This window comes from Excalfactoria chinensis, chromosome Z (assembly GCF_039878825.1).
Source record: "Excalfactoria chinensis isolate bCotChi1 chromosome Z, bCotChi1.hap2, whole genome shotgun sequence".
Lineage (NCBI taxonomy): Eukaryota > Metazoa > Chordata > Aves > Galliformes > Phasianidae > Excalfactoria > Excalfactoria chinensis.
The window spans coordinates 553978-578466 of NC_092857.1; the positions used below are offsets into that span (position 1 = coordinate 553978).

Genomic DNA, 24489 nt, shown 5'->3' on the forward strand with positions numbered 1-24489 from the left:
TGTCTCAGGAAAACAAATAGAGAAGATGCCGTTAAATTAAGCCGTGTTTAGATACACATTGTTGAATCCTGATGGAGCTAAAAGAAGTTTGTGCCACGTGTGTTTAACTGAGTGAGAAACAGTGAGAAAACAAAGTCATAAAACCCACCACAACCTCCAGTTGAGCTCCTGCTGATTGCCAGGCCTGCAGAGCAGCTCTGCACAGTGCAGACAACCAGGGCTCCACAAGCCTCCTTATATGCCCTGCACAAACCCTGGTGTCCATTTGTAAAGCATTCCAGTTTTACAGTGAGGATCTTCCTTGCTCTCAAAATATATTTCCTGCTGAAAGCTCCTCGGTGTTAAACATGTGGGGATTAGTATTTATGCTTTATTTAGGGAGTGGAACGAAATGAATGCAAAGTCTTCGTGTTATTCTGACTCCGGTCACCACTGCTGGCAAAGCTGCCAGCTTCACAGCTTGAGGGGCGGAAACAGAATAGAAGTCCCATTAGAAGAATGAGACATTAACTAATAACTCAGTTACACCAGCACCTCTTGAGATGACAGATGCATGCTACACAATATACACAAAAGGCCCCCCGCCCCTGCTGTGGGCTGGCTGCCCCCCATCAGCTCAGGCTGCCCAGCTCTGGACAGCAGCGCTGGGGACTCGATGCTATTTGGGTAAAAAATTTCCCCCTGGCATCTGACCTAAATCTGCCCTCTTTTAGTTTAAAGCTATTTCCCCTTGCGCTGTCACTATCTGCCCACATACAAAGTTCTCTCTCTCCTGTTATTTCATTCAATAGAATGAAAATTAGAATTGAATGAAAATGAAAATAGAATAGAAAATTATTTTTCATTAAAGTAGTTGCATATATATATATATGCAATACTATATGTATATACTATGCAATACTATATATATAGAGATGTGAGAGAACACTAAAACAATGCTCCCAGATAAAGGCAATTTATCATTATCACTACATAATTATTTGTTACCTCTTAATAACATTCATTTACTTTGCCTCTGCGGTAATGATAACCTATTGATTTAAACACGGTTTTCTCTAGTTTTCAGAACTGTCTCCTACAAGTTGTGTGCTTCATTAAATAAAGCTCATGACATTTCAGCATCCAAAAAAGCCACTGATAGTGTTAATGTGCACATGAACTCACACCAAGCTTTGATGCACGTAACACACAAGCTGGAAGTTTCTTCTTAAAAAGTACAGCTGGATATTAGGGAAAAAATATTCTCCAAAAGAGCAGTGATGTATTGACACCGCTGCCCATGGAGGTGGTGAAGGCCCCATCCCTAGAGGTATTCATGAACCATGGGGATATGGGACTTGGGAACATGGTTTAGCAGGCATGATAGGGTTGGTCTGGGGTTGAACCATGCTCCAATGCACATGAATTTTGTTTCAAATAATAGAACTTAATTAAGAAGCATCACAAACATTTTTTGCAGAGAAGCACTCCAGCATCTCTCATACGGATCCTCCGAGCATTGCTCTTGCTGACACCTGCCCTGTGTACACTGAGCTGAAGAAAAGATGAACTGAACAAAAGTCATCCCGCTGCCCGTTTCTCAGCCTGGACATCTTTGTTTAAGCTTTGACTTGGCTTAAATGAACGAATTAATATTGACAAAAACATCAACTAAGCTAATGAGTTGTTAGTTAAGGCAATAAACATGTCACATTAGAGTCAGCGCAGTAAAGAGGTAATTAGTCCCGGGGAAGCCCTGCTAGCGGGGCTGCTCTCAGAGCCCCTCTCCCACCAACCCTGCTCTCTGGGCAGGGGCTGCACCGTGACACCCACCCCAAGGCCACGGCTGCTGGGAAGGGCAGGTACACTGAAGAACAAGCTGAAATGGCTGCAAGTGGCAGGTTCGGCTTTTCTTCTGTAAATCTGTATAAAAAACAATAAAATTCTGCCATAGGAAAGCTGTGGGGATTTGCATGCATCTTCTGCTGTTAAATGTTATTAAGGATGAAGCAATGAAAGTGTCTCTTGTTAAAGATTAGGTGTGACTAACCACACAGACTGAGCGCAAGCAATCAGTGAGGAGAAAGGGAGGTAGAGAAATGTCATTCCCATATAAAAACCCGCATCAGAATTTGTTCCCATGTTTTACTCTGCATTGTGACACATATGCCACATGTACATGGCAACAAGACACACACAGGCTGCAAGCAAAGCAAATCAAGGGCAGGGATCAGAAACTCAACCTTGCAAGCCCTCACTGAAGGCACCTCCATAGCAGCAAAACCTCCCTCCACAAAGCGCAGTGGTGTCAGTACTGAGCTGCCCACTTTTCCCAGTGTTTCCAGAACACAAAAGTAAAGGTTGGAGCCTTTGATGCCTACGCCATTTCTGCTGATGGGAATGTGACCTGAATACTAAAGATTTCGGTTATTCTGAATGCATGTAACCCTTTGAATTTCTCGGACGTCTTTCCTCGCTGAATCTCAAGAGCTTTAAACATATTACACCCGTCAGCATTGTTATCCTCATTTTGCAGATAGATTTAAAAAAATTAAATAATTTGCTCAGGAAAATCAATAGCACGAACAAGACACTGATAACTCTGCTTCCCATTCTCATAATCTGCCACAGGATCCAGTTTGGACTAAATAAAAATGATGGACTCCGAGGATGTGATTCAGCTTGCATTCAGTCTTCTGATTTTGCATACAAAAAGAACAGAAGAGAGGGATCAGAGCTTCAGTGACTTTTTCAGTCTTTTCCCTTTCCCTAAGACATGGGCACAGTGTTTGTTTTTTTTAAATAGGAAATTTAAAAAAGAAAATCAGCATCTTTATTGGATGACTTTTCCTTTGGTTCTGATTTGACATACACCTGGATGAAACACCAACAGAGAGAGAGAAATACTTAACTTTGGGTATCCTGGTTATAGGCATATCCCTAAGACTCCTCATTTTGGAGCAGCAAACTTCTGTCACAGTTTGTGCTCCCTTTCAGACAGAGGACATTTTTTGCCCTAAATTAAAATGTAACTCACTGCGTCACTTGAAGAACTTTTCTACAGGTGTAATTATGAACACTTTAAAAAACTGAGACAGTTTTTTTGTGAGCACACTGTTTCAAATCCCCCACTTTTTGCACAACTTACTTCCAGCGTTTTTTTGCCTTCTATCTAACTGCGGCACATTTCATTTCTTCAACTGAATTTATGCTAGGAGAGGATTCGTTTTTCCTGGTGCTCTCTCAAGTTGCTCACATTCCATCTGTGCAACAGGTGAAGCTCCTACAGCACAGACGGTTTCAATCCCTTCCAAAAACAAAAGCAGTTACTTTGCATGACTGTATTTTACTTACTTAGAATAAAAAATGACCTGCATTGACATTGTGCAGTTCCTTCATGAAGAGCCCTTTCATCACTTCTACTCAGGGACTACCACAATGTTGAGAAATAACCACAGAGTTGTCACAGAATCATTAAGGCTAGAAAAGATATCTGTGACCACTGGGCCCAACACCTACCCATCCCACTATGCCTACTAACCACGACACCAAGTGCCACATCTCTGTGTGCCTTGAGCACCTCCTGGGGTGGTGATCCATTCCCTTCCCTGGGCAGCCAAAGCTTGAAAGCAAAATTTGCCTGGCAATGTACAACAAACTCTAAGAACTTTGAAAACTAAACAGTTTCCTTCTGGACAGTTGCTTCTGCATCACATATATAACTGGACGCTTTTTTGAACAGTAAAGATTTCTTCTCTTTTTCCCTGCAACAAAACATACATTTTTTGCCTCATTTATCTGACCAGAAAGGAAATGTCCTCATTCACTCTGAAGAATTAAAAACTTCAGAAATGTTTAATCATAAAGGGAATGTTTCCTCCGTGATATGTACCAAAGTAAATCTTGAAAACGTAACAGGTTTAAAAGGTCAGAACAGTTGACTCTAGATGTAGTAAATTCATAGCATTTGTACGGAGCAGCCTAATAGACATTGCTTTACAACATTAAGTGAGCAGACAGCAAGGAATACTGCCATGTGGGCAAAACCAACACTGCCCCTATTTTGTACCAAAATTCCGTACAATTTTACATAAAATCCTTGGGAAGAGAGACAAAGGAAAAAGAAGAAAGCTGTTGGCAATAGCAGGTTCCCAGTCCTTGCTGCCTACCCATGGCCTAGTTAAAATGACCTAACAATGCCATTTTTCTTCCTCTCAAAAACTGCAGTGGGGGAATCAAATGTGAAAGCAAGATCAATTCTGTTCCAAGACAGTAAATGAGTTTTAGATCAGACTTGTTTCAATTTATGGAGAAAGCCCAACTCTGCTAGCTTAAATGCTTTCTTCCTTTAACTATGAAATGATATGACAGTGCCATAGAAAGAGTAAACTACCATTATTTTAATCCAAAATTTGTTTATAATCCAGCAGGAAGGAGAAATATAACCCGAGTGATATCCGTGCAGCACACTTGTTATTTTCATTCCTGTTAATTGCATAATACCACTAAGCCATACTATTCATTTTCATCTAAATTGCGTGCTTTCTCAATGATGCCATTTCCACAAGGCCCACCATCAGTTTGTTGGAGCAGCTCTTCTTTCCAGCACCGTGTAGCCTGCCCAAACCTTGTGCCAATCTCAGACATTTTCCTATCACACGCAACTGTAGCTGATTCTCTTAAGCAGATGTGATCACTTGGAACGCTCATCTGTGAACATCATCACCCTACACTGTGCTCAAGTCACACACGAGTTGGCTACGTGGTCTCGTGCTACAACCTTCCATGAAGCTAAAACGAATGTAAACACTTATAAAATACAATATACATAGATTTCAACAGGACTCATTTGGTTGGTAAGGGCTAAGTGCAACCCCTTGCAAAACAATACAACTCCACTGCCTACAGAAACAGCCAGGATATGTTTTGAAGCTGGGAAGTGACACTGATCTCCACACATAAAACACCTCCAAGTGTACGGCCATAGCCATGCACTCACATTATGGAGGTAACGTGCCCTGTGGATGCAGTAGAATCTGCTCACCCATCTCTATGAAGTGAATTGAAAATCCTGATGGCTGTTTCCAAACCAAGACAATATCACTTGTTTTTGTGCAGCTTTCTTCTGTGTTTCTCCTATGTAAAACAAGAGTCAAAACGCCTCAAACCTCCCAGGCACTTTCCTGGCTTTGGGATCACTCTCACACACATAGCTTTAACTTACACATATGGCTGTAAGATGAGGAAACTCTGAATCCCCTCCTGTTCCTTTAAGAGAAGAATGATTAACTCAGACACTACAAGCTTAATGAAGGAATAATATTAATTTGTATGATGAATAAAATTAGTTTCTGAGCTTCCCTTCATCTCACTCATTACTAACACAAGCACAGGCAGATTTATTGACCTGTCACAGCTTATTAAGCAGCACTTCATAAAGAAGTTATTTTGAAGTGTTCTTTTTAAGCATGCAAAGTATTGATCGACAATGTTTGGGCACCATTTCTTAATACAGACACCAAAGAGCAAAAAGCGTATGCAATTTTGGTTTTCCCATTAGACATACAAAAAAAAAATATAGATTTTACATCGGTAGCATTGCATGTAGATAAGGGAACCCAATCTGCAAGTCCACTTGTTGTTGCTAGGTGGGAACTGTCAGCAGGTTCTAACAGAGAGGGCTGTTCACCACCCACCCTGTGAGGGAGGAAAGGATCTCAGATAACATACTTGATGTGAACTGAAGCTTTAAGACTGGATTTTGTTGCTGGAATCAAAAAGAAAACAAGAAATTCCAACAGATTTAAATTAGGGCATAATATCTGCCACAACAATTGACTGTTTCCTGCCATACAGATTGACTATTTTTTCTAAGTATTATCTCTAAGGCTAACATAAATATTTTTATAAACTACTATTTTTCCTTCTTTTACTATTTCAGGGCCAAATTCTGTTTAAGACCAATCTAATCACAACTCAGAGAAAAGTATCAAGAGCACATCTTGGTATTGCACTGAAGTTCCAAGCATGCAGACTGACAAGCACAGAACCAGACTCATATCAACAAGCACAGGGCAGTATCGTCCTGCATGACTGATACAGAGGGACAGCCAGCACAACGGCCTACACTAAAAGCAGTCCCCATTGGGAGGAATTGAGCATTTTCATCTTCAGGACCAACCAGCCACTCAGGTTTAGCAGCCCATTCTCTTTATAAACACAGCATTAGCTTCAGTTTGTGTGTAACGTGGGGCATCTATAATGAGAAATGTTTGGGGTGGCATTTCATAATTAAATATCTCATGAACTATTTGTAAGTTCAACAGAGATTAATGCAGGACGGCAGGCAAGGTCGCTGGCTGGATTTCAGGAGAATTCTTTTCACTTAAGAAGGCATTATCAGCTATTTTTTTAAGAACAGTAAGTCACAATGTGTACAACTTAGATAAATATGCACACGTTAACAGTGCAAATGAAGAATTAATTCATTTGGATAACTTGTTTTTAAATAGAAAATACCATGGTGTTAGGCTACATGCAATCTCTCTCATAACTTTGATGACCTCAGCTTCCCCAAATCCTCCAGAGACACAAAAAGACACAAATCTGAAGAAATGAACACTGCAGCTTTGATCAAGTTTTCCAATTCAACTTACTCTGCTTGAGCAAGTAACACAGCACAGGTTTTATGTACGATATGATGAAGAACAAGTAGTGCCAGGGGAGGTTTGGGTTGGATATTTGGACTTTTTTTATTTATGAAAGAATGGAGCTGCAGTGGCACAGCTGCCCAGGGAGGTGGTGCAGTCTCCATTCCTGGAGGTATTCAAGAACCAAGGAGATGTGGCACACAGGGATACGGTCAGTGGGCATGATGGGGGTGGGTTGGGCTCGGGGATTTTAGAAGCTTTTTCCAACCCTAATGATGCTATGATGATTCAAGCTTACTACTAATATCAGAAGCAAACATGCCTTTTTCTTTTTTTTTTAAACCCCAATTCCCTTCACTTCCACAGAGTCACAACAAGGCGCTCATTTGAAGAATTCTCATAAGAAGACACTGGCAGCTCCAGCCTAGATTACCTGGTTTGGATGGGATAGGGATCTCACTAACAACTGATAAGGCATTTGCCTTTCACAATCCAAACTACTACAGGCAAAAGCATCCTGATCTTCCTTTTGCTTTTTAAGCACTTTATAACTTAGTTTATGGCCCAGATGTAAATTTTCAGTATTTTACTGCATCAAGTTTCATCTACATTAAAGCCTGAATTTCACCCTATCTGTCAGCCCGACAGCTGCGTGGTGTTCCTCAGATTATGATTAATAGGAGTTCAGAGATGGAGTTCACAGCTCTGCTAAGCCTAATGTAACAAAATCAGCAAGAAGACAGCTGAATAAAAACACATGAGGAGAGAGGCTGTGACGATCATAGATGGTTCAGGCATCAGCTACGCTTCTGACCAGGTGACACCACTGAAAAGAAGCTACAACACGACTGAAGCAGCTGGGAGTAGTGGAGTTCCTTATATGAACAAGAAACTGTAAATGGGGAAGAGAAAACAAAGAACCAGAAGGAAAGGATGCCATCCAGAGAGACTGGGACAGGCTGGAGAAGTAGGCCCATGCGAACCTAATGAGGTTCAGCAAGGCCAAGTGCACGGTGTTGTACTTGGGCCAGGGCAATACCGGGTGTTTATACAGACTGGGAGAAGATCTCCTTGAGAGCAGGTCAGACACCTGGAAGAACACCATCCTCTAACAGAAACAAGCAGATACACAGGAAATTCAAAATGTCCTCAGTCATGCCATGGTACTTAAGGCCTTCAAGACTTTGCTGAATAGCACTGCTCTGTGACAATCTAGCCCTTGCACGCATCAGTTTTAGCCTTGCAACACTGACCATGAAGCACAATAGGGCTCACTGGGTTCTAGACGCAAGAGAAGTGCAGATCTTTGCTTTGACATCTTTGCCACTTCAGGCTTAGCAAAAGCACGTCCCCCTCTTGTAAGCAACAGTCTCCTGGTAATAGCTCTGAGCTCACACGATAAACTGCTTTTCAATTTTTTGCATTTTTTGTCCTCTTCTCCTCAGGCATCTGGGCATCATGTGAAGACTGAGCCAGTGCAGAAGAAATCCTCTCCTGTGGAGTTATTTTACAACTAGCCAGGTAGTGGATGGTTTTCCCAGCAATACCAGCAATGAGTCCCACTGCACTTAAGAGAGATGGCAGGGAGATAACAGAGGGGACTTTTTTCAGATACCCCTAAAACAAACACTGTCACATTTAGGAATCTGGCTTAAGAGCACTACAGCTGCATCCGCTTCCATTAAATTTTGCAATATTAACAGCAAATTGACAACCCACAGATATGTTACTACCTTATACAAGATCACTGTCACTGTTTGTAGGAAGGGTAATTTCAGCAGCACTAAACGACCGCATTTCATAGGGGCGCAACATGTAACATTTTATGTAGCATTTTCCACTGAAGTCACCTGTGTCTGATTTTTTACATCAGACACATTTTTCTTTTAAGTCATTGCCAAGTATGTCTTCCTATCGGCTATTGGTCCTATACAGTCTATTCCTCAGAATTATGTGTGGTGAAGTAAGCAAACTGTGACAGTGTTCAGGTAGAGACAGAACTCCTCCACTATGAGTAAGAGCTACCAAGTGCTGCAGTGATCTAACCATCTGAGAGGCAGGACAGTTGTTCACTGTCTTCTCCCTCATGTTCTTTTTAGCCCAAGAAATATTTTCAAGGGGAAAAAGAAGTATGAATTATATAAATGCAGTCTTAAGAGTTTAGTGTAAGCATGAAGAGAACATGTAGTGCCAACAGCAGTGCTGGATGGCAACAGTGAAAGCTGGGCTGCTGCTGCCTGTTAGCACATCCCTGCCCACAGCTGTGCTGCCCCTGGACACTTCTCTGCTCTCTGTATGAGCACCAATTTGATACCCAGCTCTTACTGTGATATTGTCTATTTGCACATTCCACATTTCAACATTATTTCCATCCTCTGAAAGGAAATTTTTCATGACTCGGTGTGTACTGAAACGTATGTACATGATGATACTGTAAAATCCCACCCTACCCTAAATTCCAGAACAAGGGACAGGGATACTCACAGGTATGCCTTGCCAGGGAATAATTGGACCCACCGCTCGTCAGCCCAAAGCCCTCGGGGATCTGGCTGGAGCTCCGTGGCCGTGTCAGCAGCTTAGGGGGCTCAATCTCAGCCCCAAATTCTGCCCCAATTACACCCAGCAGAACAATGGCTGTAGCCTGTTTCCTGCGCTCCTCATAGGACGTGGAGATCTTCTTCAGCTGTGGGAGACCAGACAGGCAGCCTGCAACAAGAAGGAAGAGCTATAAGGAAAACAAAAGCAGGGCTGCTTGTAACACTCCAAACATTCTGTTTTCCAGGGAAAATAAAAGAGATTCCATTTAACTTAGAGCACATTTTCAGCACAGTTACTTCCCTTAGCAGAATCTCAATGCACAATAAGTAGCCACTTTTGCAACTCCTGTGTCACCCATCCTTCAAGAACTGTCAAGACCTTGCTGAAGAAGGAAAAAAAAGGAGGGGGAAGGCAGAAAGCCATCAAATTTTAGAGATCTTTATTCTTTTGGGGAAGAAAAAACCCTATCCAACAGAACTGTGTTTATCTGCTCTTGTGAAAGGTGACCTTTGGCCTGATTTTTGTTCACCTTAGATTTCTGTAACAAATAGAAAACCTTTCTGATTTCCTTACCTTACAAAGTGTATTTTGAAATACTGGATTTCTATTACAAAAAAAAAAAACAAAACAACCAAACAAAAACAAACAAACAACAAAAAAAAACCAACAACCTTCTGTGTTACGGTCCTTCATAATACTCCAGTTCTTACTAAATTTTAGCATAAGGACATACGCCATTACATCGAGCTAGCATTTTGGTTGACAAAATGTTTCTATAAAAAACATCCTCTGAAATCATGGAAAAATTTCACTGTAGTGTGAAGTTTAAATAAAACTCTAAGTTTTGCATTGTTGGTAAAAACCTCTTGAGCTATATTAGAATTCGTTGATGAAGGGTGGATCATTTTTGTTTTTTTGGGTGCTTTTTTTTCTCTTTTTTCTTTTTTTTTTCTAGGAGTAAAGAAGACAAATCTTAGAGGTTTATGAGACTGAAATGCAGTATTCATTTGGCCACACAATTACAGCTCACACTCAGCTAATTCCCCATGCAATGGAAAACAAAACAAACCAAACAACAACAACAAAAAAAACCAACTTACAAATCTGATATATAACAACAAACAAAGCCGTAGCACCCCTGTTAGGTTCCTCTACCGCACCTTTTCTGAGAAGCCAGAAAGCACTGGATGAGAATCATCAGGGCATAGGTTAAAAAGGGGCTAATTAGCATGCCGAATACAGGTCTACCTGTGCTCCATAGGAAATGAGATGCTACCTCCAGGAAAGCTGACTACATTTAAACAAATGCAGCCATCCTGGTTCAGAGACAGCACTGCAGTTGCAACAGAAACATGCCAGCTGAAAGGGAGGAAAAATCCAATGGAAAGCTGAACAATGGCAGGAGAGGGGGGAAAAAAATCAATAGGGGCTGCCTGGAGAGGGATAAGGCTGGAAAGGGGCTGCACAGACAAAGCAAGGAGTACAGCAGCTCCTACCGCCCTGCGTTCTGCTCTTACATGACCACGCAGCTGGCCTTGCTCTGGGACCCTGAAGGGCAGACATCGGAGCATCCTGAAATCCTGTTCCCGATTCCTCAGGTCTCTCATTTCTCATCAGGCAGCAGATAACAAAGCAGCCGGCACACAGAGCTGAGCGCCAGGCCGTGCCCCAAGCCGGCCGCAGCACCCTGGACAGCAGCACCCACGTGCCAGCGATGGCTCTTTATCAGACGACCCAACAGCCATAACGTTCCTCTCCTAAACCTTCCAAGTGACGTTTTAAGAAATACCCGAAGGATTTTTGCCTTCGCCTTTTTATTATTATTATTATTATTATTATTTTTTAATTACCCACAAAAGCATAAAAAGAATTGCAGTGATTTCCTACGAATAAACTGACAGCTGTTTGGGAGAATCTACAATGAAATAATGTCTCTGGAAGTAGTCCTTCCTCCACTTCCATTTGTCTCTAGAAAATCTGGTATTTTCTCACCGCGCCATGGCTCCATTTAATCATGCGATGGGTGACACGGAGATCCATTTTCCTGACAGGACAGTTGATCACCCTATCACGGAGGGGAAATTAATAACCCCAGAGAGCTCTGCGTGGAAGCAGGAGCCCTGCTGGAGGAAGGACACTAATGTTGCACGTTTTCCTCGGAAAATAGTGCACATGTGCCTTGGAAAACAGTGCACATGGACCCTGGAAAACAGTGCACGTGTACCATGGAAAACAGCATGCCTCCAGCACTGCACAGTGTTGGAGGGACATAACGCATCCGAGTATTTCTTTATATCCGGGTTTACTTCAGACCAAATGACTGCGTTGAATATTCCAAAGCTCATCACCTTCCAAAAACTAAACCTAAACAATGGCTGGAGGAGGCAGCTGTATGGATAACACAAAGCAAAGAGGGTATTTACAAAGCATTCAAACTACAGGTAGAGCATTTCAGAAGTTTAAATTGTTTAAAAGGCTGCAGGTTATTGATTGCTTCATTTAAAAAGCAGTCAGAGAGTGCAGCCACGAGGTCAGGGTGAATTTAACAGTTTGGAGCACTTTACTAAATAACTCTAAAGATCATGTTAATTGGCTTTGCACAGTTCTTGGGTAAAATTAATTTTATCCTGGCTTACAATAAAAGGATTAAAAGACAAATTAAGTTCTTCGGGTTTAACTGGAATATAAATCAATGGATCTGAATTAGGGCTGAAGGAGGTTTTATAAGGGACGGACTGCTACCCGGTACCTTGTATCTGCTTCTATGTAGGCGTATATATATGTGTGTGTATATATACATGCACACATACACACAAAAGAAGTGGACTGAAAAAACCCCACAGCTTTCACCTATGTGAATAACATAATTAACTCAAGACCACAACAGAGCTTGCATCAGTTTGGCTGTGAATTCTGACGCCATCCTGGTGTTCTAAGGGTGCAAAGAAAAACCAACCGCTAAAGCCCTCACAGTTTTGTCACAGTCCATATTTCACAGCACAAAGTGAACATCGTCAGCAGTCACTGTCTATAGATGAAACCTTGCAAAATGACAAATGACAAAACTTCCAGGCAATCCAGCACTGAAACTGCTTACATTTAAAACTGTAACAGTTTCTCTGCATTACGGAGAATATTATAGGAGAACATTCAAGAGCTATGCTGGGGAAAGGTAGTTTTGCTTACATTCATCTTGGCTCAGAGTAATCTGTGCAGCTGCCTGGTATTTCTGTATCAGTGGTTTCGAATAATTTCTCACATCAGGTGCACTATTTTCTTGCAGTAAATAAATGTACATAAATTTACATGGTACCCTAAAATTCCAGGGGGGGAGGATGGGGGAAAAGGAAGGAGGAACCAACAAAAAAAAACAACTGATTTCAAACTGCATAAAACAAAACAAAGCAAACAAAAAGAGGAAAGGCAGAGGAGGAAAAGGGGAACCAACCCAAAAAACAAACAAACAAATAACCCTGTGTATTAAATGCACCAGTGAAAGGCACTTTACACTTCAGCTGTTCAGGATTCTTAACCAGTCAGTCCACAGTTTGGGTCTGCCCTCATTTTCAATTTTTAAGATTATACACTGAAGAATAATCACAGTAATTTCAACACCTCTGGAAGCTTCCGAAGCTGCAGTGTTCAAAATAATCCAGAACTGAAAAAATACTGGTAACAGGAAATGACCAGGAGGAAAAAGCAGAAAAGAATCTATTTCATTTAAGCTCACGAAAGCCGCTGCGTCTCCTTGCTAACCTGACAGGATTTAAGAAGGGTGCTCGCTGCCACTTCCATTATTCCTACACACATGGCTCCCTCCTCTGGCCAGCAGAACAGAGCACTGGGTGTAGGGTGCTGGGCACAGGGTATGCACCCTCCCCCCCCCAACACTGACAAGGTATATTTTCCTCTCTGGAGTCATTTATTTCTTTTTTTAGTTTTATGGTCATAGATGGTGAAAAATAAATTAATAAATAAATAAATATAGAAAATTCTCAAATTCTTTAAGTTGTGAGCCTTACCTATTTTTACCTGGAGCAATTTCATAATCCTCCAAGTATTTGTAAAATGTACGTACTTGCAGACAGAAAACTCATTTTGTGAATCTATTTTTTAATTTAGCTTGACAGCACGGAAGTCAATAAAGCACAGTGCGGAAATCTGGCAGTACGTGGCAAGTTATAGAGGCTGACTGAGATTGCTAACTCTGGAACCCAGTCTTTATGGTTATCTCAAGTATGTTTACAGTTCTCATTCTGCTGCCTTCACCGTACGTGAAACACAGAGCTGTTTCAGGAAGTACATATGAGACGGAGAATCAAGCAGGCTCCAACAGCAGCTCGTTCATTAAGACATAATGTATTCTGCAATTCCTTTATAACCATTCCTATCACTTAGAACAGAATATATTAGAACAGAATATAAAAGATTAGTAACAGAACGCGCCTTTACACATTACACATAACAGCATTACCTTTACACAGATGAAATGCACAGTTTGAATGAAATTCCCCCAAGAACAGAAGTAGAGGCATTTTAGTGCCATACCAACTGGTATTTTCTTTTAAATGAATCATTGGCTGTGTTCTATTAGATATCTGCCACCAAACTCTTAGACAGGGAAGGAAGCCACATAAGGAAAAAGCAATACACCTTACAGAAATTTCCTTCACTGTTTCAATGGTTCTCACAGCCATTAAGGAGATACATAGGCTTAAATAACGAAACAACACTTGACAACATCAAATGAAAATAAATGTAGATAAGAATTTGCAAAAGAATTCTAAACGCAGGAGGCTGTTTTGTCATTTTTTCGTTGTTTTTTTTTTTTTTTTTTTAAGATAATTGCTGCTTTTTTTGTTTGTTTTTTGTTCATTTTTAATTTCCCTCCCCAAAAGGTCTCCTTCCTATTGGCTGTCTGTGTCATTTACTTGATAATGCCTGTCCTGTCGTTTTCTTTCCATATCTGCAGTAAGGCATGTGAAATAACAGAACATTGTCACCGCTGCAGAAACTGGAAGTGTTTAACCTTCATTTTCCTAATATTTCATACAGCATCTTACAACAGAGAAGTTTAATAATTAAATATCAATAAGTCACATAGCTTTGTATTATTAAAGCCGGGGCATTTTTCTGGTTTGCTTTTTGATAACATATTCCCTTTGTGGTGCCAGTAACCTGATTTTATGCAGCCAGCCAGCTGCAGCACTTTAGAAAGAGAATTATAAAACCTCTCATGGGGAATAATAACATTTATTAGATGAGCACAGATGACGATGACGGTTATTATTATTATTATTATTTAGAAAAGACTGTTGCAGACACCAAGATTTTCAGATTTTGAAACAAACAAAAAAACAAATTCAGATCATTCAATGTTTTCAGCTAAGATCCAATGTCAGATCCAAGGGCTCTGACTCCACCGCCCAGCTCTGGGCAGGAACACAGAGGTCAGAACCCGCACAACAAATCCCTGTGCCTCATCCACACTGAATGTTACGAAACAGACGCTATCGAAAAACTGCAGTGCATAATTAAAAACGATAGCATTCAGGGTACAAAAGGCTGTCAAGTAATCCGTTAGCCTATAGCCAAACATTACAGAGCGGCTACTGGCAACCCGAAGGGTTAAGGCCCTGATTTTCTTCTGCATAGGTGGTGCTATTTTAAGCCAATAGTGTGTTTAAATCCACACCAATGAAATCAATACAGCACTGCTCTACTCAAGGTGAGACCAAATAAACCTGTCGGAAGCTTTGAGAAATAGGCTTTGCAGTACTCTTTGAGTGCTAAGTGCCTTTCAGCCCAGAGATCTGTCATTAAATAATCATTAGCCATCACTCATTCTTCCTAAAAAGCTCAATGCCTGAACCTGCTCAGTATCCACGCAGCATCCATGCGGCGTGCCACGCTTATTAGCGCTTGGGGACGTGCACACCACACCATGCAGCACTCCTGCTTGCACCCACACACCTGGAGCAGCAGCCTCATTGCAGCCCCAGCCCTACCCACCTTCAGCCTGCTCTGTGCCCAGGCCATGCCTTAGAAGTTGCTCAAGCGAGACTTTAATGTATTTATTTTGCACCAAAAGGAAAGAGAAGCATGGACATGGTTATTTTGGGATTTACCAAAAATGTTCTGCATCCTGGAATAAGCTGTAAAGCATTGCCTAAATCAAATCCTACTTCAGATAAAAGCGAGCAATAGATGATATTTATTCATTACTTCCATACATTACAGATTTCTATTTGGCATTACTGCAACTCTTTTGCTCCAGGAAACATTGACTTGTGTGTCAATTATTACTTTATAATGAGGCCATGTGAAACTCGTAAACAAATGGATTCCATCTACCTGCAAATACTGAAATTGCTGTTGTCAGTCATTTTCTATCTGTAACACACCAACAAAAAAACAAACAAAAAAATATTTTAAAAACTAATTAAATATCTGACAGCACATAAAGCAGCAGTAAATTTCCTTTTTGGAACATAGGGTTAACCTGTTATCTCTCTGCATTAACCCTACCCTTTCTCACCATTGCTCTGAGAGCTGCGTGCTGAAATGTGCCATTTCCTTCCAGACAGCACAGAAACCAATTAGCTTCACTCTTAAGCACCCATTTCACCAACAAGCTCAACTAAGCAATCAACATCTCACACTAATTTAATTCCACTGAAAGCCACACAGCCCAAAGTTTTAATAACCTGGGAATGAATTTTACCATAGCAACATTTGGTTGTTTCATAGCACATTTGAAAACCACAAACACACGTTTATGAAGTATTAATTGTCCCCTAACCTCGTCGCTTTAATTTTTAAATGCAGCTTTGTGCTGCAGTTTCCAGAAATCCGTATCCCTCTGCACCTACATAAATGAGTCATATACAAAAACACTTCAAATGTTCACGATACCTTTCCGGAATTCCGATCATGATCACTGTAAGCAGTAGGAAGGAAAGTTTTGATGCATAAATGCTGTGCTTTAAACAAAAACAAATGGCAGTGAATAAGAAGTATTCTATACTCCCCCATCTGAACGGCAGAGGATCCATTTTGTCTTTATTTTCCACTGCTCTTCGCAGCGTGAGGAGAAGCTCCTCACCCATTTTGTGATCCTAGAGCTGAAGAATACAGGGAAGTATTCAGTAATAAAAGGAATGAGATAAGAAACTGCAACAGATTAGAACGACGGCAACAAAAAGTGTCTGCTGTATGCAGAAAAGCACGTCTCCTGAATGTGCCTGTCAGCCTTAGGAAAATTACAGTGACATTTATCTTCCAGCCTTATAAACGCGTGACAACGCTGGGCATCCCCATAACTCTGCGCTAGATTATAAACAGAGCATAATTCCATCAGGCAAACCAAATATTGCAAAACAGATAAAGATTGTATTAGTAATGTTCACATTAGAAGTAACCACCTTGTATATAAATAAAGCGAGATAGATGTAAACAGAAGAATGTCTTTTTTTTAATCCCCAAAGAAGATTTCAATAAGTTTTTGATCAAGAGTCAATTAAAGAAATTTATTCTCAAGTTTCAGATCGCTCTGGACGTAGGTGGGACTTCAATAAAGCCGGTACAAATCTGAACTTTACATTCTGGAGCATGATTACAATTTTATTGAAAGGAACATAAAACTATTTTACATTATAATCATTTTGAAACCGAACGGCAACTTTTTCTGATGCTTTATAAAAAGATGTTGCTACTATTGGAAATCAATAGGGAGGCAGAAAAAATTAGATAGCTACAATTTGCCAAGAAATCAATAAGAAATAGAGCAATATCAAAATCCACGTTCTTAATCTTTTACACACTAAAATCTGACTTCAACACAAACAGAACTGGAAGAATTTACAGGAGAAAACACATAAGCTGATGTTACGTGCTTCTGATGCACCTGCTACACCCCATGCCTGCAATTTAAGCTGCCTTGCTTTTAACACCGTTCTGATTTTGACCGATCTAAATTCCCACCGCTTAGAGCTATTATTTATTTTGCAATGACTTAATGCATCCTCCAGATGTATTACACACACCCTGACTGACCATCCTGTAACACACAAAGCCCACCTCCCCGTTTGTCTCCGGCAGGCCCCTGCTGGGTGCTCTGCATCAGCCCCCACTGGGAGGGGCGGGAGATCTGCACATAGGAAGCTGTGGCTGACGAACAGCACCAAGCTAAGCACCACAGCCTCAAAACAAAACAATTATTTTTCTTTTTTCTTTTTCTTTTTTCCCCTCTATGAAAAAATTCAGGGAAATTGAAAGCTTCCAGCAGCGTAAGAAAAAAAAAGGGTTTAGACCGAGATCAGGGTTATGTTCTACAGTGCATTTTGCAAGCAACATAACACACAGGCTAGTGATGATGTGCTTTTCAGCAGCGTTTAGGATTGCCATGTAAACCCCCTGAACACCAACGCCGCTGCTCCCAGGCACCTCCAACCTCACCCTGCTGCACACAGCTCACTGCAAGGCAGCACCAGGCCCACAGAGCAGAGGGACCCGGCGCTGCTGTGCGGCTCCAGCAGCAGCTCTGGTGCTGAATGCAGAACACACTCTATTTGGCTTTCAGTCAATTAAGCTTTAAGCTGTCAGCAAACAAGACTTTTAAGTTAATTTTGAATCACCACAAATCAAGTTGAAGGTTGTGAAAGGGCACTCTCACATGCCGGCATGAAAAAAGGCAGTTTAATTGCCCCTGAATAGCTATTATATGCTGCAATTGGCCTATTGAATCTTAGATGATCTATTTATTTATCGAAGTGCAGAGACTGGTAAAAGAATGCAACGTACAAACTTCACTTTCTTTCCCTCTTGCTTAAGTTGATAAAATTAAAGTCTTCGCATACAAAATCTACTACTGAAATAATCATTTTTCTAACAAAGTTCAGTATGGGTTGCATTGTATTTTATTTCTGAATAATTACCACTGCCTGAACTGCAGCTATCTGAAATGTGAAAACAAGTAATTTCCAATATAAGAAGCTATTGCTATTTGAATTTTATTCTTGCATTTTAAATCTTCCAGCATATTTTTCCATATGCTAGACAGACAAATATTGTTTCAAATTACTAATCTGAAAAGTTATCTGTGCAGAAGAAGATATAGAAAAAGGCAACGCAAATGTGTAAAACCAGCTCCTATTGAAATGTTGCATGAAAAACCTTCCCCACGTCTCAGACCTGTCTTCATGGAAAACAGTTTAAAGCAGAATGAGGTCAAACAACAGCAGGAACGGCTCTTCAAACTTAAAAATTCTTTTCATCAATCCACTTGCAAAAACTGCAATGCAAATTAAGGAAAAGTCATTTTCAGAAATGTGCCAGCAGGACTAATTTTAAGACCAACACTCTGACTTTGCTGTGACTGATCAGATGCTTAAAATACAGTTAGCCATAGAGAGGGTCAAACTGTTTTCTTAACATAATGCATATTTATGTATCAAGAAATAGAGCCTAGAATTATTAAACACGTGGATATTTTTTAAAAATCATTTTTTAAATAAACTACAAAATATTTTCAAATGAGAATGGGCCAAACAGCTTCTATTTTCATCTTGTTAAATGATGCAATATTTTCCTTCCTTTCCAACCCTACACACAAACAAGGCAGCTGGGGGAATGCTGCATTGAGGCACCCAGGGAGAGACTCAAGACAGACTTCCTAGGGTTAAGGGAAGGAAACTCCAGCACACCAAAGTCAGAAGCTTGAATGTGCACACTGGTTCCCATGGCTGGCTGTTCCAAACGTCAGCCTGGTACCTCTTGGAGCTTTTGTTTCTCACTGCTCTTAACATCCTTTGGCAAGACGCAGTTTGAAACTGTGATAAAGCTTACTTTTTTCCACTAGGTATTGACCTCAGGCAAAGCTCTCCATGGTTTATGCTTTACTTATCATCAGGTCCTGCAAAATACGCATGGAGACGGGTGGGTTACACGTCAAAACTGAAGGGCTATGCATAACTAAAAAAGGTTTTCAAAAACATTTGTGAGAAGTGGAGAAAAAGATCCACCAATGATGGAAAATACATCCAAAATCATTACTGGAAGAGACCTCAGGCACAGAAATGACGTGATTAAGATGACAGTTCTCATCTCGTATCATAGCCAAGATGTAGCACCACTATATTTCCTCTGTAGCAACAGAAAGACCAGAGGAGTTGTAGGAAAGCAACACATCAGCTGGCCAAAGCTGTTCAGCATCAGGTGCTTCTGCTGGGATACGATGAGAAGATGTTGTGAAATGCAACCACTCACTACATCCAGGTGACCAGATGAGGCTTGCCTTGGGGAAGGCAAAGGATAGGGGCTTCAACACTGTATGTTTATGGTTGCAGGTTCTTGCAGTACTGGTTGCCTGTAGCTACTTCTGTTATTTCAACATAGGTTTGTTTTTCTGTTTTATTCTTTGTTTTGAAGTCCAGCAAAAGAGTTATGGCTGAGACAAAACCTGTTATTTTTGAGGAGGGAAATAGGTCAGAGGGGGTGATACAGGATGAAAGTCACAACAGCAGCACGTAGAGAAACTGTGTTTTAAATTGGTGAAGTGGGGACTTCTGAAAGGACTACCCCAAGAACAGCAGCCTGCGTGTTGCTGCGGTTACAGGAAGTGTTCAGGCAATATATGACAGGATCAGGCTCCAAGTTATCATGAGACATTTAAAATTTAAGGGGCAAAAAGAGCTGAGCAAAGATTTCTGGGATTTTTAATCCCATCTGCTCAGCACAAGGAATATTTAAGTAAATACAACCCAATTTAAATTTACTGCCGCAGACCAAAGGAAGCACAGAAGTTCCTTGCAGCTGCTCATCACTCCCTAACTTCTGGAGGTAACAGATGCTAGGAGCTGTCATAATGCTGTCCACACCAGGAAGCAACTACCTCCTGCAGGAGTGCTGGCACCTGCTCCAGCTCTAAAATAAGTTGGCTAAGACCTGTTTCAAAACTGGCGGCCTTGCCACTTCCCAAATGCACTGCCCAGTCGATCCAATGGAAGGCACAAACCAACCGCTGATACACTCAGTTGCCACAACAATCAAAGAAAACCTTGCATGGATTTAAGTATATTCCCACCACGCACTTCAAACACCATTACACTGTTTTTAGAACAAAAAAGAAAAAAACATGAGAATTACAATGATTTTGGTTGCAACGCTAACTAACATGTTAACAGAATAAAAATAGAAGGAAATCAGGACCCAGGAATACTAGAAAAACGGCATTTTTATACGCTGCTTTTACAACCTGTGCTACATCTGAGAACACAGCTCTGGAAAAAATAAAAAATAATCTTTCATATATCTTTAATTGAATTAAAGAAAACATCAAGTTGAAGCATTTCTGCCTGATATCACTGAGAAAAGATGAGCATCTGAAAGAATACAGTTTGGGTGCAAACCCTAGACTAAGACAATGAGAACTAGTTTTTTCTACATTAATGAAGCACAAATGGAACAGACAGAGCTGGAAGAGCCACCAGCACACACAGGAGGACTTCAGATGAGTCCAGATCCACACTCATGGAGTACTGATGTGTAACGCACACAGCCAGACTGACTTTTTACTTCCACCTACAAGAATGCATACAGACTGACACAGTGAGTCACACTGCACAGAGCATGGAACACAGTAAGATTTTGCCTGGACATTCAGAGCCAGCTTACTACAACAACACATTCCAGCTGCTAAGCAAACAGCTGTTGAGCAAAGCAAGGCTGCTATGCATCTCCAAATGCCTGGAGTTTTCTTTTTTGCATCTCCATAGCTCAGAAGATGAATTGAGATGGATGCTGCTTACCACAGAGGACAAAGATACTTCACAGCACTGCAATCAAAGTACACACAGCCCTTCATTCAGCTTAACTCCTTCAAAAAACTTTATACCAGTTGGCTAGCTTTTTGCCAAGGCTGTAATTTATATATTAACTGTCATTTTAGAAACATCAGTTATTTCTACACCCACAGAACTAAACACAAAGTGACAGGCTGGTGTGCATCACAGCCACTGCTTGAGCCTGGCAGAGCTCTTAACTGCTCTGCCGTGTGCTTCTGCTATTAATTAGAAGCGTGTCTGACACCTCAAACAGATCAGTTCTCTGCAGCACTTCCTTAATGAAGGCATACAGCACTGCCCAGCACTGACAGACGCCATTCAGACAGATGTCCAGCCCATCACCCTCTCACAGGGAACAGATTTCTTAATGGTGCTTACTGGGTGACATCTGCTTGAAAGGCAGAAGCCCACATCCCTTCAACTGCACACAGCTTTGTTGTAAAAATCATTGTTCTACATGAACTACAGTTCCTTACATTTATTGCATTTATTGAAGATTAACAAAAGCTTTTTTGTTTTTCTTTTCTTTAAAGCTTTTCACCTACGACTTCATGCTTTCTTGTAGACAACCAAAGACAAACTGCAGGAAATTGTAGCCTGTGTTAATTTTGTATAATTCTGTATACACTTAGAATTAGACAGATTAGACAGATTTCTCAAGGTGCTTCAAAATTACCGTTAGTAGACAGAATGCTCCATTAAACATTAATATCTGCATGTTAAACAAGTGGTGTTTGTGGCATCCACATTCCATTTTTATTGTAACAGAAAAGAAAGCAAGAGAGGTGTGCATTTTCACTTTCATCATTAGCATCTGAAAGGAATGAAGTTTGCTTTAGATGACAAAACCTCATTTTTTCTGGTGTTTTACATAATAGTCAGTGCAAGATATGGTAGATGGTTTTCTAATGGGTTACTAAATACAAATTCAGTGCTTCCTTGATCTCTCTGTGGTGGGCTTTAGAGATGCACAAATGCATGTGACATGGTGAAGGTGCTCTAGTTTGGTTTGTGCTGCCTGAAAGAAACCCAGCAGGAATTTTGTCCAGAGACTGACTCTTTTGGCACCCACATTGTGCTGAACAGTGGGCCGCTGGCTTGGCTGCTGGGGATGGCAGATGGTGTCATTTGTTGTGCACCTCCACCTCACAGCAAACCTTACAAGGAATGCTGCCTGAGGAGGGGAGGGCAGCACTGGGCAACGACACCTGTCGCTTCTGCTTCAAGTCTGGCTCCAACAGCACAAGAGAATGTACAGAAATCACCAGAGCAGTCCAGAGACTCAATACAAGAGTAAGAAGGAAGCAAAAAAGCAAAAGAAAAGCACAGCATATGGCTCAGTAAATAACCGCGCTCAAGTTCCAGTAAGCAACTGAAATACTTCTGTTACAAAGGAAGCCTTTGAGCTAAAAAGTTTAACAGCAAAAAATAATGGATCAACTAGGAACTAAATTAAAAGTACTTAAAATAGTTTGATTGTGCCAACAGCAGAACATCTAGACATTGGGGGTAAAATATTCATTATTCAAAATATGGGAAAATACTGGAAATTCAACATTTCTGCAAATGTTGTGCTAAGATATAATACAAAAACCATGACTGCCAACTGCTGAGTCTTCAAGATAACACAGACAAATACTGTTGGTGACTGCAGAGTCATTCTTTGCTTTAGAATATGAGACAAACTAACGATACTTCTGTGTGAGAACTGCTGCCACTGCTGCAGTTCTGCTGTTATACTGTAAATTATAACCTGCGCAAGATGCACAAAGAATTCTTGTCTGAGGCTCCTTTGGCCACCTGGCTAAACAAGGAGCTCGCTCAGAGCATCTCTGTACTGCCTGAGCACCTTCCCACTATTACATCACAACTGCACATAGGAGGAAATGGTGCACCATACACAGCACTTCTGCAAACAGGAACAACAATAAAAAGCAGTGCTCACTGCTCTGTCCTTGGAGCACACGGTAACACAACTACCCATGCAGAGCCCAGAGCTAAGGATGCAAAGGTCTAACACAACAGCTTGCTTCAGGTTTGAAGGCACCAAGACAAGCCTCATTGGACCAGGTTACACATATTTTCATCAGTTCAGGGTGGTTTTTTGTTTTTTTGTTTGTTTGTTTGTTTTTCCATAAAGCATTCTTAGATAAATGATAATCCTTATTTCTGTATTTAAGCAGTCTCCAACCTCTACATTCCAGCTTTCTGGAATGTCAGATCCTTTGGAATAAATTCAATTTCAATTCAGTTTTTACTTAGGGAAATACCAACCCAGAATACTAGGTCTGACAAGAGTTTACCCAGCTTTGTTAATTATCAGGCCTCCTGTTGGAATTTCACCCCTTCACAACAAGGCAGCTGAGTGCAACTCTCAGTGCTGCCATTGTCACCCTGCAGCAGCTACAGGAGTGGTCTCAAAAGCCTTTGCCCTGAGCTTCCCTACCACCTATAGCTTGTTTTAAATAGCTCCGAGAAACAAAGCACAAAAAATCCACCAGTTTGTGTAATCGATCCAATTAGAGGGCACAAAATCTTTTTCCTACTGTATGGAACCTACTTCAGCTAGATTATCCCTGCCAACCCCTGCAATTCTGTGACAGTCCCTAGCCACCTAAACCCCTTTCCCCAGAAGCAGTGCATCTTGTATTCAGCTCAATGGAATCCCCTAGCATTACATTCACATTGGTACCAGAAGCCTTAAAGTTCACCAAGCGCCGCTTACCTTGCTGCCGTGTGAAACCCTGTTCAGTCACAAATGTAATACACCTCTGTATTTTTGCAAGCATTTTAACTACAAAACCATGGCAGTTGGTACTTCTATAATCTTTGCAGCTATGGTGACGGTACATGATACCAAGACTTCATGAAAGAGGAGAAAAATGTTTAACAATAAATATTTAATTAGTACCAGGAAAGAGTTTGTGCTTTGCAAGCATCACTGTCAGTGCTAATGCGAGCAAAGTCACTGCTACAAAAAGAAACTGCTGTGGAGAAATTCCCCATTTTGTAATGCCAAAGTCCCCACTCACTGCAGAAGTCACAGCCTGGCTGGGGTGGGCAGGGTCCTCAAGCTGCCCCCTGCCCCAGCAGGGCCCCAGCACTGTGCCCAGCCCCACATCCAGGGGTCTGGGGAAGCACTGCTGAGTAGGTATAAGAGCAATCCATACAGTGTTTAGCATACATGTCTTACTGTGCCCCAATACAGTATTTATCTCCAGTACTAAAGCAACACTGAACAGCTCAGAAGCACACACTGCTGCAACCTAAAAGTTACTTCCTTGAAGGCCTTCATTTGAACACGGGAAACTCAGTGAATTCCTAAAGAGTCTATTGGTACCGTCTTCTATGCTAGTAAATAAATCTGTCAGCAGAGGTACTGAGGCACTACAACACTGCCTTTTTCACAGCACTGGTGACATCTGACCCTTTATCTCTGTTATGTGCTCAGCCATGCGTTTGTTTTATTATCCCTGTAG

At 41.1% G+C, this 24489-nt stretch overlaps 1 protein-coding gene across 3 annotated transcripts in view; it reads right to left on the reverse strand.

Annotated features, from left to right (window-relative positions):
* The window catches only part of WDR7 (WD repeat domain 7), a 109740-nt gene that overhangs the window by 39193 nt on the left and 46058 nt on the right, over positions 1-24489 (reverse strand). For all 3 annotated transcript variants that reach the window (XM_072358945.1, XM_072358943.1, XM_072358944.1), the window contains one exon: positions 9114-9335. In XM_072358945.1, coding sequence (XP_072215046.1) covers positions 9114-9335 — 222 coding nt within the window. The remainder of the gene's footprint in view (positions 1-9113; positions 9336-24489) is intronic.